General features: G+C 42.6%; 1 protein-coding gene across 5 annotated transcripts in view; it reads right to left on the bottom strand.

The window, feature by feature from the left end:
- PTPN11 (protein tyrosine phosphatase non-receptor type 11) overlaps nucleotides 1-12,902 on the bottom strand; it is a 75,341-nt gene that overhangs the window by 21,499 nt on the left and 40,940 nt on the right. For all 5 annotated transcript variants that reach the window (XR_002824531.1, XM_004379063.2, XM_023733787.1 and 2 more), the window contains exons 7-9: nucleotides 7,337-7,433; nucleotides 4,872-4,951; nucleotides 4,585-4,743 (exon numbers count right to left, since the gene is read on the bottom strand). Coding sequence is in view for 4 of the 5 variants with exons in the window: in XM_004379063.2 (XP_004379120.1) it covers nucleotides 4,585-4,743; nucleotides 4,872-4,951; nucleotides 7,337-7,433 (336 nt within the window). In the remaining variant the exon portion in view is untranslated. The remainder of the gene's footprint in view (nucleotides 1-4,584; nucleotides 4,744-4,871; nucleotides 4,952-7,336; nucleotides 7,434-12,902) is intronic.

A 12,902-nucleotide genomic window follows, 5' to 3' on the forward strand; every position in this document is an offset into this window, starting at 1 on the left:
CACAGAAAGGCAGCCTATGGGGTTTTGAACCAGCTGCTTTTTCTATATCCAGACCCATCTGATACCTACTGCACACGTCACTTTCCCTAAACTGGGTGCCTGGGAACGCCAAGTCTGCAATAGCTGCTGGCTTCAAGAGCAGGCGGATGGAAAAATATGGCACCAGGAAATTCATTCTTGCTGCAGCAAGGATGGGATTTCGCTAAATGAGAGATGGGTTTGTATACATTTTGTGATGTGGCCTGGGCAGAGAACGCTTCCCCACTCCCTTTCCACAACCACTGAGACAGAAATAGCACCAAGGAGCTTAGCTCGTGTGTTAGGAAGACAGAGAAATTGGCAGTTATAAAACAAGAAATGAGAGAGCAGCTACAAAGGTCATCACAGTTCAATAATTAATTGAAAAAGCAGGATAGAAGGAAAGCTCAATGAACATGTGGTACAACTTTTTTGCTTAGAATGGTTTATGTGGTCTTTTATTTATTATTACTCTGCATTCAGCTCTGTCTCTGGTACTTTGTAGATCTAAATATCTTTTTGACAGATTTGACAGAATTATGTTCCCCAGATAAACACTTCTAATATTCAATGAACTCAATGTTGTTAATGGCTAATCAATTCTGAGCACTGCTTCCAGTTACTTCAGAGAACTCAACAGAGGACATAAAGTTAAATCACGACCCCAAAAAGAACATTCTAGCTGGCTTCAAGCACATGCAAGCTGCTGAAGCCCTCCTCCCAGCTTTCCAGGCAGATTCTACAATGTGAGAGCTAACACTGTGGCTTTCACATGACAGCCCAGGAAGCGAAGGGAGCCTACGGGCTGGCTTTTCTTCTGTGTACTGGGGATACCAAGAGTAAACGGTCAGGAAAGCCTTTAGAGAGAATAAAAGCCCATCATCTCATCCTTCCCGAAACGTGAAAAGGAAGAATGGGAAAGCAGGCAGAGACAAGGTGGCGAGGGTGGGGCTGGGTGGTTTGGCCCAATGTCTGTGTGTTGTAGGCGCTTCCAGCAGCTCCTCTGAAAGGGACCGCTATTGATTTCTCTGAGATGACATAAGAACCCTTTCTTCAACATTTCAGAGGCGAAATGACATGAGGATCATTTCTTCACAGCCATCAAGTTCTCTGAGAACTGGCGGCCACCTGCAAACAATCAGGCATCGACCAGGACAGAGGGCTTCAGTTTTCCTCTCCATGCTTAGGGAAGGAAACACCCACCTGGAGCAGAAACTATAAGAACATTTTAACTTGCCCATTCATTCAAGAACACCCAATGCTACTGCAGACAGCTGCTGGAGGAAGGCTTTGTTTCACAACAACTAGATCTGGCCTCAAAAGTATTCCATAAAAATCTGGAAACGGATAGTGGTGATGGTTGCATAACATGTTGAACGTAATTAATGTCAATGGCTTGTACACGTAAAAAAGGTTGAAATGGTGTTTTGTTATATTTTAACCACAAAAAAAAAAAAAAAAAGATTCCAAAGTGTACCAACTAGGAGTACAACAACAAAAATCTTATAAAATACACATTGCCCTTCACAACTGATACAAAAATTACATTAGGAGTGCTAAAATCCAAAATCTGATCTTAGGTTTAATTTATAGGGATGACTGCTACATTCCATGTGATTCTTACATACACCAATAAAAGCGTATCTTAAAATGAACTTGAACTAGAACACGAACAAAAACATATAATGTTTCTATATTAAAAAATCCACACGCATGGGCTCGTTTTAGGAAAACAGATTTGGGGACAACTGTACACTCAGAGACTTGTCTACTTTTCATAGGTGTGTGTTACAGTTTAAAAAACTGCAGTATTGTGAAGAGGGAGGGGACATGGGTACTGCTGGAGGGCGGGGTCTGCCAGATTTAGTAACATGTGAGGCATGCGTACCCCCACAGTCCAGCAATGCTTCTTCTTGACATCTAACCTAGAGAAACACTCACCCAGGACACAAAGGCAAGAACAAGAGCAGACTACTCACTTGAGCACTGTTTGTAAGAGTAAAAACTGGGAACCTAAACATCCATCGAGGGCAGAAACAGTTCAAGAAATGATGGTACATCCACACCATGGAACACCACCCAGTTGCTAAGAAGAATTAGATAGGCTGGCATGTACTAATAGAGGAAGTTACAACATATATTTGCTAGGGGGAAGAAAAACAAGATGCAGAATAAAATCCAGTCTGAAAACAGTACTATGTATTTCTATAGTACATATAATGTACATGTAATAATAAGTGTATATCCAGTACATTGCTGCTGCTGTTGTTATTGCGTGCCTCGAGTCAATTCCAATCCCATATGACAGTAGATCTGCCCTACAGGGTTTCCTAGGCTGCAATTTTTACAGGAAGGAGCCCTGGTGGTGCAGTTGTTAAGTGCTAGGCTGCTAACCAAAGGGTCAGAGATTCGAACCCACCAGTCACTCCGTGGGAAAAAGATGTGGCAATCAGCTTCTGTAAAGATTAAAGCTTTGAAAACTGTATGGGGAAGTTCTTCTCCATCCCATAGGGTCGCTATGAGTTGGAATCAACTTGACGGCAATAGATTTTGAGTTTCTGGTTTTTAATCTTTATAGAAGCAGATCACCAGGTCTTTTCTCCTGCAGAGCAGCTGGTAGGTTTGAACCATCAACCGTTCGGTTAGCAGCCAAACGCTTAACCACTGTGTCACTAGGGCTCCTTATCCAGATATATACAGATGTAAATGCTGAGAAAACAGTGTGGAAGAACACACAGCAAACTGATAACAGGGCTTTTACTTTGGAGGAGGGGACTAAAACAGGTAGCAAAGGATGTCTTTATAGGCAACTTTTACCTCAACTGTAATGTGCTTGAATATTTACATGAATGTATCGTTTGGATACTTCAAATTAATTGTTTCAAATGCTTAAAAGCCACGATAATCATAATTTGCATGTCCAGTGAGATCACTGTTCTTTAAATAGTACTATGATCACCTGAAGGTACTAGGTAGGTCTTCATATACTCCCTTTCCGACTTTTGCTTCTGGACACAATGGAGTAAACAGAGGCCAGATTTACCCTACCACCTTAAACAACTGGAAAATACATGGGAACAATGGTTTGCAGACACGGGACAGCACACCGCTCGGGACAGTGATCCCTCAGAGAAGGGAAACAAACGAGGTGAGCCCTATGACAGCCCCAACTTATTCTCTAAAGAAGAGTCCCCAGGCTGCAGCACAGAGACGGGGAACCAAAACAGCCCAGTGGTCTCCCTGAGTTGAGGAGACAGAGTTGAGAATTCAGGCAAGTCAAGGCAGTTAGAATTTGCAGGGCAGAGTACCAGAGAGGAGAGCTGAACAGAGAGAGAGCTCTGAAGATCTGCAGAAGGTTCCCGCAAGTCTTCAGCTGAGCACTGATCAAATGTATACACGTGAGGAAACTACCTGAAACTGGGGAAAAGTGGGCAAAAGGAGCAGGAGGAACAATTCCCAAGGAATAATTCAGGTTCCCTGCAGACAGAGCCAAGAAAGCTTGTAATACAACGCATCGTGTTAAGTACTCAAAAGTGGGGCCAAATTAGCCCTAGACCAAAGGTTGTTATGGTTCTACCTAGCAAAGCTTTCAACTGAAGCCTTGAAAGGATCAGACTGCTTCCAAATAACTACATCCCAGAACAAAGCTCAAAATCATTTAAGAGAATTAAAAAAAAACAAAAAAACTAATGCCTAACAACAAAAAATTCTCAATGTATGGTATCAAAAAATTACCAAGCATGCAAAAAAGCAGGAAAATCTGACCTATAATGAAGACCCAGAAATGACACATACAACAAAATTAGTAGACAAGGACATTAAAAGTTATTATAGATATACTTCATATGTTCAAAAAGGAGCCCTGGTGGTGCAGTGGTTAAGAGCTCAGCTGCTAACCAAAAGGTTGGCAGTTCAAATCCACCAGCTGCTCCTTGGAAACTCTATGGGGCAGTTCTACGCTGTCCTATCGGGCTGCTATGAGTTAGAATCCACTCGACAGCAACAGGTTTGATTTGTTTTTTTTTTATATTCAAAAGGGATAGGAAAATATGCACATGTTAAGATATAAAAAAGTCCCAAATAAAACTTTTAGGGATGAAAAATACAATTATCTATGGTGAAAAATACACTAGATAGGACTAACAACAGATTACACATTGCAGAAGAAAGATTCATGTAAAGACACAGCAAAAGAAACTATCCAAAATAAAGCATAGAAGCAAATAAGACCGAAAAAAATCAACAAAGCCTCAGTGAGCTGAAGTCCCAGGAAGGGGTGGCAGTATGTATGTGTGTGTGTGTGAGAAAGCGAAAGAGAGAGAACGTACTTGAAGAAATAACAGCTGAAAAGTATCTAAATTTGAAGAAATCTATAAATCCACAGATCCAAGAAGCTCAACAAACTCCAAGCAGAAGAAACAAAGAAAAATATACCGATACACATCACAGATTTCTTTTACTCCCTTTTCAGAGAGTGAGTTCAAATAAACTTAATTTGTTCACTCAAGTCCTAACAGTCAATGTGACACATCCAATGCTGGAAAAGAAGAGCATTAAGCACTATACCTTTCCTCTCTCTACTTCTTTCGTTGTCATGACAATCACTCGGGAGTTCTCCTGGAACACCATCCGCCAGAAGTCGTTCACCGTGTTTTGCAGGCAGCCTTGGGTGGCAATGTAACTCTTTTTAGGTTTTGAATTGTTGCACTTGGTTTCAAATTCAGGCTAGAAATGTAGGAAGAAAAATTCCTTCAAACACTGAAAAGTTGCTTTCAGGACACGAGGAAGGGTTCATGATACAAAAATAGGCTAGCATTGTATGGTCAGAAAAGACTGTGAAGAACACAGTTTACCATTATAATATTTGCATTGATATAATCTGAAACAGGCTCGTTGGGATCACCATCGTGTAGAACAACTCTGGTGTGATCAACTGGAAGAGAGAGAGACTACAGTCACAAAAATATACCACTTCAGGGAAAATCAGTTCAAACCAGTTAATCCCCAGCCTCTTCCAAATTCTGTTTACTGAGTACTAAAATCACATAAAAAATTAAACCCCAAATGACCACAACAATAATCTGAACATAATGCCTCCATAACACTTGAAGAAGAACAAAGTACTGAATAAGTCTGTAAATTAATAGCATTGCACCAATGTCAACTTCTTGGTTTTGATAATGTTTTGATTATGTAAGATATTATGATTGGGGGAAGCTGGGTGAAGGGTACATAGGAATTCTCTGTACTATTTTTGTAACTTCTTGGGAGTCTAAAATTATTTCCAAACCAATTGTTAAAAAGAAGAAGAAAACACAAATGATATGACATAATGTCTGAGATTTGCTTTAAAATAATCTGGGGAAAGAGTATAAATGAGTATAATATGAGTTAATAATTATGAGTTAATAATTGTTGAAACTGAGTAATGGGTACATGAGGGTTCTTAATACTATTCTATATACTTTTAGCTATCTTTGAAAATTTCTATAATAAAAAGTCTTAAAATTTTTAATCAGAATGAAATACAGTATCTGTAGTGGTTTTAAGGATATGTCTGCAAATTCTTTGATATTTCTCCTCTCAAAAGGTAGAGTTTAATTCTCCTCTCCAGAGTGGGCTGGATTCAGTGATTCCCTGCTAACAAACAGAAGGCGGTAGAAGGACATCATGCTTGGAAGAGTAAAGGAACAGCAAAAAAGAGGAAGACCCTCAATGCGATGGATTGACACAGTGGCTGCCACAATGGCCTCAAGCATAACAACGATTGTGAGGATGGTGCAGGACCAGGCAGTGTTTCGTTCTGTTGTACGTAGGGTTGCCATGAGTCGCAGTTGACTCGACGGCACCTAACAACAACAACAAGAAGTCACTTCCAAGATTAGGTGATAAAAATGCTGCAGCTTCTGTCTTGGGTGTGCACACTTGCTCGCTCTCTTTCTCGCGGAGCACTTGCTCTGAGGGAGGCCAGATGCCGTGTCGTGAGGCAACCTATTTGCTGAGGAACAGAGCCCTGCCAACAACATGAGTGAGTCTGGGTTCCAACCCTTCCCCAGTTGAGCCTCCAAAGAACTATAGCTCCAGACGACACACTGACTGCAGCCTCATAAGAGGCCCCAAGCCAAAACCACCCACCTAAGCCCCTCTTGAATTCTAGACCAACAGAAATTGTGAGATAATGAATATTTGTTGTTTTAAGCTGCTAATTTTCAGGTAATTTGTTACACAGCAATAGATAGTTAATATGATATCTAACGAAGAGACAAGCAACCTAGAAGACAAGATTCTGATAGTATTGACTGGCTAAATTCTATACACAAGTGCATTATTGGTATAAGAATCCGAGTGCTCTACCAAAGCAATATATTTTATAATGGGATTTAGTAATATAGTTGTCTATCTTAATAGAATACTGTTCTTTTGCCTCAGACGCCTCATCTTTAAAGAAATGAGATGTTAATTAGAGGAAACACCCGCTTGGGATCTTTAAGGGGGTAGGGGAAGCAATATTCTCTAAGACGTTGCATATTATCGTTCCCTTCATCTTTTCCTACATCCTACATCTTACTAATGAGTACCATTAGACCCCTGAGCGGAAGTGAAAACCTAGACATAAAAAGGAAGAGACTTCTCCCAGGTCATTAGGACCACGCTGTGGCTCAAATTGCTTCTCTACAAATTCCTCGTTGCCTTCCCTTAGCATTACATCTCTACTTTCTCCCATTCTCCCTTAATGCACTACAAGTATACATACGGAAGTGATATGCATAGATCATCATGTATATATACATATGTATGTAGCAAAAGAGGAGCCCTGGTGGTGCAGTGGCTAAGTACTTGGCTGCTAACAGAAAGGTCGGCAGTTTGAACCCACCAGCTGCTCCACGGGAAAAAGATGTGGGAGTCTGCTTCCGTAAAGATTACAGCTTTGGAAACCATGTACGGCAGTTCTGCTGAGACCTACAGAGTCACTATGAGTTGGAATCGACTCAGTGGCAATGGGTTTGGTTTATTTTTTTGTAGGAAGAGAGAAAGACTGTGCTTCTCTCTCACACACACACACACACATATAGACAGCACGGTTTACAGTAACTGATGGAATGAATGGCTCTGATATGATGAGACATTAGAGCACAATGCTATTCAAATCTGATCATACACCCCAACAATAAAAAGCTTGTGCACACTGAAATACATACACATTATGTACACATTGTCCATTCACTGTCATGGGTCTGCTGAGAAGGGCACATGGCCCCTGGAAGAAGTTATGGGGACACTGGGACCAAAAATCACTGAGCAGAATATTGATACTTACAAGGCAGGATGTTTTTATATCTATTTTTGTTTTTATTTTCTTGCCTCTGACCCTCTTTGCGGCTGTAGAGAAGTTTGCACTCCTGCTGTTGTAGTGTCTAGGAGAAACAGAAGTAAATACTATGTGTCAAAATCTTAAAAAGAAAAAAGCCCTGGCTCAGCATTTCTGCCAGGAGGAATTCACCCTAGGAAATGTTCAGAGTTGTATGCAATAGTTACAAAGATGTTCATCTTAACACTGCTGACAATGCAAGTACATTAGAGACAACATAAATGTCCAACAGGAAAGGACTGCCTAAATGAAACTGGCATTCATTCATACAAAGGAATGCTCTATAGCCATTTAAAAAGATGTCCTAGGACAGCCCCATAAAACAAAACCGACTAATAAGGCACAGCAGTCCAGGGACAAGGACTAGAAGGCAGAAGGGGACAGGAAAGCTGGTAATAGGGTACCCAAGGTTGAGTAAGGACAATGTTGACATGTAGTGGGGTTGTTAACCATTGTCATAGGGCAACATGTGTAGTAACTGTTTAATGAGAAACTATTTTGTTCTATAAACCTTCATCTAAAGTGAGAATAGCAGCAGAACTGAAGAACATAATCGATGTCACTGAATTGTGCATGTAGAAATTTTTGAAATGGTCTATCTTTGGCTATGTCTATTTTCACCAAAAAAAAAAAAAAAGAAAAAAAAAAGGTCGAGAAGGGAGAGGGTTGACATGCCGTGGGGTTGTTAACCAATGTGATAAAACAATATGTGTATTGACTGTTTAATGAGAAACTATTTGTTCTGTAAACCTTCACCTAAAGTACAAAAAAATTTTTAAAAAGATGTCCTAGGAGAATATTTAATGCCTTGCAAAGATGATCAGAACTAAGTGTTAAGTGGTGAAAAAAAAAAAAAAAGCTCAAACTTCCAAAACTGTATGATGTAAAACCATGTTTGCATTGATCTCTGTATCTAAGAAACACAGAAGGGTATACACCAAAGAAATGACAGTCATTTTTTTTTCTTCACAGCAGTGGGATTATGCATGACTTTTTTTCTTCTGTTTATTACCTGTTTTATTTTTCTAAATTTCCTACAAGGAATAAACAGAATATTTATAGGAAAAAAATTTTTTTAAGTAGCCATTATTAAGAACGAAAGTCAACAAATGTTGGTGTAGAATATACAAATAATAGATGTGATCCAAGTTTTTGAGGAGTTTACAATCTGCTTACTTTTACCATTGACTTATTCAGAGCAAACAATAGTCAGTTCTCCAATTTGGACATCAGAGGACAGTAGAAGGTATTTTTGGTGTCACTGATCGTGGGATCCAGACAAGCTTTGTCAGCAAGGCTTTCGAGTCTTCCTAGGCCAAAAACCCATGTCACCTCCACCTGCACCCTCCCTCCTTCCCGAACAACCATCCATGGGCTGCAGCGTGCCCTCAGTGTAGGTACACACATACTGCTCCCCTATGCCTTCCCTGGCAAAACCTGGTCAGCTTCAATGCATCCAACGAGGACAGAAGTCAGTGTGCAGAAGAGAACACCTGGACTCCTGAAGCAAATAGGAAGGCATCTCAGCAGGGAAAGAAGGTGGGGAGCAAGATCCAGGAAAGAAAAAAGACTTGATGACAGCCACAGGCAGGGCTGGCCCCAAAGGAAGAAGGGATTTGGGGAAGTCGAGAGAAGGGCCAGCTGTGAAGTCAGACAGGAAGGTGGACAACAAGCCAGGCTGAAGTACATTCAGAGGGGAGGTTTCATTTTGAAAATCACAAGAAGTGCCTCTCAGGGGATCATTAGTCTCAAACAAGCCTGATTTTTGGATCAATAATGGGGAATCACAAATAGGCAAATTAAGAAAGTGAAAGGTAGTCTAAAAAGAAAACACACACACATGTACACATAAAATGCCAAAATGGCTACCCCTTAAAGATTTCTACAAGGACCGACGGAGTCAATATTTCACACAACATGGCACCCTGTTACATTTCCTCTTCATTTATCTGAATTTCACAGACAGACATAAAAGTCAGGATTTTAAATTGGTGTTTGACTCACGGTTTCAAAACACAATGTTCAGCCTTGACACAGAGCTCATAACAAAAGCGTTTAGCTAGCTGAAACCTGGAACCATAGCAAAATGCAATTTATGTAGGACTCTGACAATGAACTTTAAAAAACAATCAAATTAAAAAATGACCTCCGATTAAGTTATTAAAGCCGTGTGCCTTCTCGAGCTGGCGCTTCGTCTGTGCTGTGAGCCAGTCCTACTCAACATTGCTGTGTTTAGAAGAAGGTTCAGTCTTGGTTTTGAGACAGGTCATCATAGTGAGGTTCAAAATGAAGTTTAAACGCTACGAACTGAATCATTCCCTTAAAAATCAGCCAAGTGAATAGAAACAACAACAACAAAGAATTCTATGGGGGTTTTTTGGGTTTGTTTTGTTTTGGTTTTTGGCTAGGAAATAATTGGCTTCTTGATTTAAAACAAATTTGGCAGCAAAGCCTTCAAACCTTCACTGATGAACCAGACTTCCCGTGATGCTTCACTTGCGGTGGGCACGTGGCCAGCGCTATTTCTACCAAAGGCAAGTCCAATCCCGTCAGATTTGCCTGCTTAATTATCCCTCAGTGGTTCCCTCTGCCTTCAAGATCACAGAACCACACAGAGCTAATGAGGACTGCCTTCGGGGCCTGCCTCTGACCTCGGCCTTTCTGCTTCCCTGCAGGCCACGGAACAGAGTAATAACTGAAGTCAGGGGGCCCTGGGCTTGAATCCCACCCTGCTTTTTATTAGCTTATGGCCTTGGCCAAGTTAATTAACCTGCCTGTGCCTCAGTTTCCTCAAAGTAAAAGGGGGATAATCCTAATACCTACCTCACAGGGTTGGTGTAAGGATTAAACAGGTGGAGTGCGTCGTCATGCCTGGAATACAGCTTTGTATGTAGCAGATGCTGGCATTTGCTATAAAATTGTAATTGTTACATGAGATCTATACCCTGGCTACTCAAGTGTGGTCTGCAGAGCAGTAGCAGCAGTGTCACCTGGGAGCTGGGTAGAACTCAGGGGCTCAGGTCCCGCCCTAGATCTACTCAATCAGAATCTGCATTTTAGCAAGATCCTCAAGAGACTCCAACGCACACTGAAGTTCAAAAAGCACTCTCCCTACTCCAGCCATACCAAAATATGGACAAGGGTCTTGAATTCACCATATTTCTTCATGCCTTCACACCTATGTGCTATGCGCCCTCTGCCTAGAATTCCCTTTACCGGCCTTGCTCACCTAGTGACTAAAAACAAACAAACAAACAAAAACAACTAAACTTATTGCTCTCAAGTTGATTCTGACTCATAGTGACTGCCATGGATTGAACTGTGTCCCCCAGAAATATGTGTCCACTTGGTTAGGCCATGATTCCCAGTATGGTGTGGTTGTCTTCTGCCTGTGGTTAAAGAGATTAGGGCGGGATGTAACACCCTTGCTCAGGTCACATCCCTGATCCAATGTAAATAGAGTTTCCCTGGGGTGTGGCCTGTACCACCTTTTATCTTACAAGAGATCAAAGGGAAGGGAAGCAAGCAGAGAGTTGGGGACCTCATACCACCAAGAAAGCAGTGCCAGGAGCAGAGAATGTCCTTTGGACCTGGGGTTCCTGCAACGAGAAGCCCCTAGTCCAGGGAAAGATTGATGACATGGACCTTCCTCTAGAGGCATCAGAGAAAGAAAGCCTTCCCCTGGGGCTGACACCCTGAATTTGGACTTGTAGTCTACTAGACTGTGAGAGAATAAATTCTCTTTGTTAAAGCCATCCACTTGTGGTATTTCTGTTAAAGCAGCACTAGATAACTAAGACAGTGACCCTATAGGACCGAGTAGAACTGCCCCATAGGGTTTCCAAGGAGCGACAGGTAGACTCGAACTGCTGACCTTTTGGTTAGTAGCCAAACTCTTAACCACTGCACCACTAGGGCTCCACCTAGTGACTAGTAAGTTTTATTTATTCTTTAGACCCGTCTCAAATACTTCCTTCCTCTGAGAGGCGTTCCCTGACCAACTCAGTGTGGAGCAGTACTGAGCCCACTGTCCCCAGTACCTTCCTCTACAGGTACACTGGCCACAATGAACCCCAGAGTTCTGGGCCAGGGAAATCTTCCATAACCATGGCATGCGGCTGGACCATTCATTCAGGTCTGCCAGAGGCTTCCTTTATCCTGCTTTAAGTTCCTAATGGCCTCTTCCATGTGGATTTGAGGCTTGAACAGTTCACAGTCGAGACAGGCCTTTGGGCCCAGGAGCTTCCACAAAGGAGAGGCCCAGAGCTTTCCAGAGTTGTGCCCCAGGCACAGTCGGGTGCTTACTGCTGGTGGCTGGCAGCTGTCAGGGATTAATGCTGACTAACAGTGCGTCTCTCCTCCCAGCTACTTCCTTAGTGCCCATTAGCCCAGCCTAATCTGTGCCTGGAGCCCAAGTTGTCTCAACACATTTCACTTCACACAGTGGAAGGCTGATATCCATCTAGAGTCTGAATAAAAATAAAAAGAACCCAGAAGGAGCGACTCTCTGTGCTCCACCCACAGAAGCTCCCCAACTGCCCCCCACCTCCCCACTCCCCTACACCCCGCACTGAGATCATCGACTACCATCTGCAAAGGGATGCTTCCCAGCCGGCACCAGGCTGATGGCTCAAAGAGCCAGAAGAATAGCCAACAACTCCTGCCCTCGAGGAGGTTACAATCTTGTGGTGGTGATCTTCCCAACTTCCCTCTCGTAAGCAGTCCCTGGGGTACAAAAAGCTGCTAATGACCCATCAGGCTGAATGTCACTACATCTCCATCCCATTCTCCGTGAGCCTTGACAGCAAAAGGACGATGCAGAGCTGAAGCAGAAGCTGCAAGATGCCCAGTTTTCCCGAGTAATATAACCAAGGGGTTTGCACCAGTCTATGAACCCTCAAAAAGGACTGGGGCATCCAGGAATATGGAGGGACTGCTGGAAACTCTGGTCACCAGAAAGTCCCAACTGATCACCAAGCACTTACAAAGCGCCATGAGGGATTAAACCCACACAAGCAAGGGTCCACTTCCAGGTGTTTATTGTAAACTGAATGCATGAGTCAAATCAGACCTAGAGCCAAAGGGACTACATCGAACTGTAACCTCAAAGAGTATCAACAGAAAGTTAACCCTCAGATTCATGGGACACATTTAGGAGTGACCAGGGGCACTGCCAACATCGAGGAGAGGACAATCTTTCACTGTGTGGAACCATCCCTACATCTATGGGCATTTAACACCCCTGCTCCCCACCCTAAGCCCCTGCCAGTCTAAATGCTGAGTCTTTCTGACCCAGTAACAAAATAGACCCCCACAAGTTTCTAAGGTCCTCTGACTGAAAACTGCTGGGCCTGGCTCTTGACGAGAATCTCATGAATGACAGCTGAGGCAAAGGCCCAAGGAGAGAGGTGGGCAGCGCACGAATCAGCAGGGCCAGCTTCCCCAGGCACCGTGACCATGGCCCAGGGGCCATTTCTCTGTACTGCTCTGAGAAGCAGGGCCAAATCACTGCGGC

The sequence above is a fragment of the Trichechus manatus genome, unplaced genomic scaffold (assembly GCF_000243295.1).
Source record: "Trichechus manatus latirostris isolate Lorelei unplaced genomic scaffold, TriManLat1.0 scaffold00061, whole genome shotgun sequence".
Taxonomy (NCBI): Eukaryota; Metazoa; Chordata; class Mammalia; order Sirenia; family Trichechidae; genus Trichechus; species Trichechus manatus.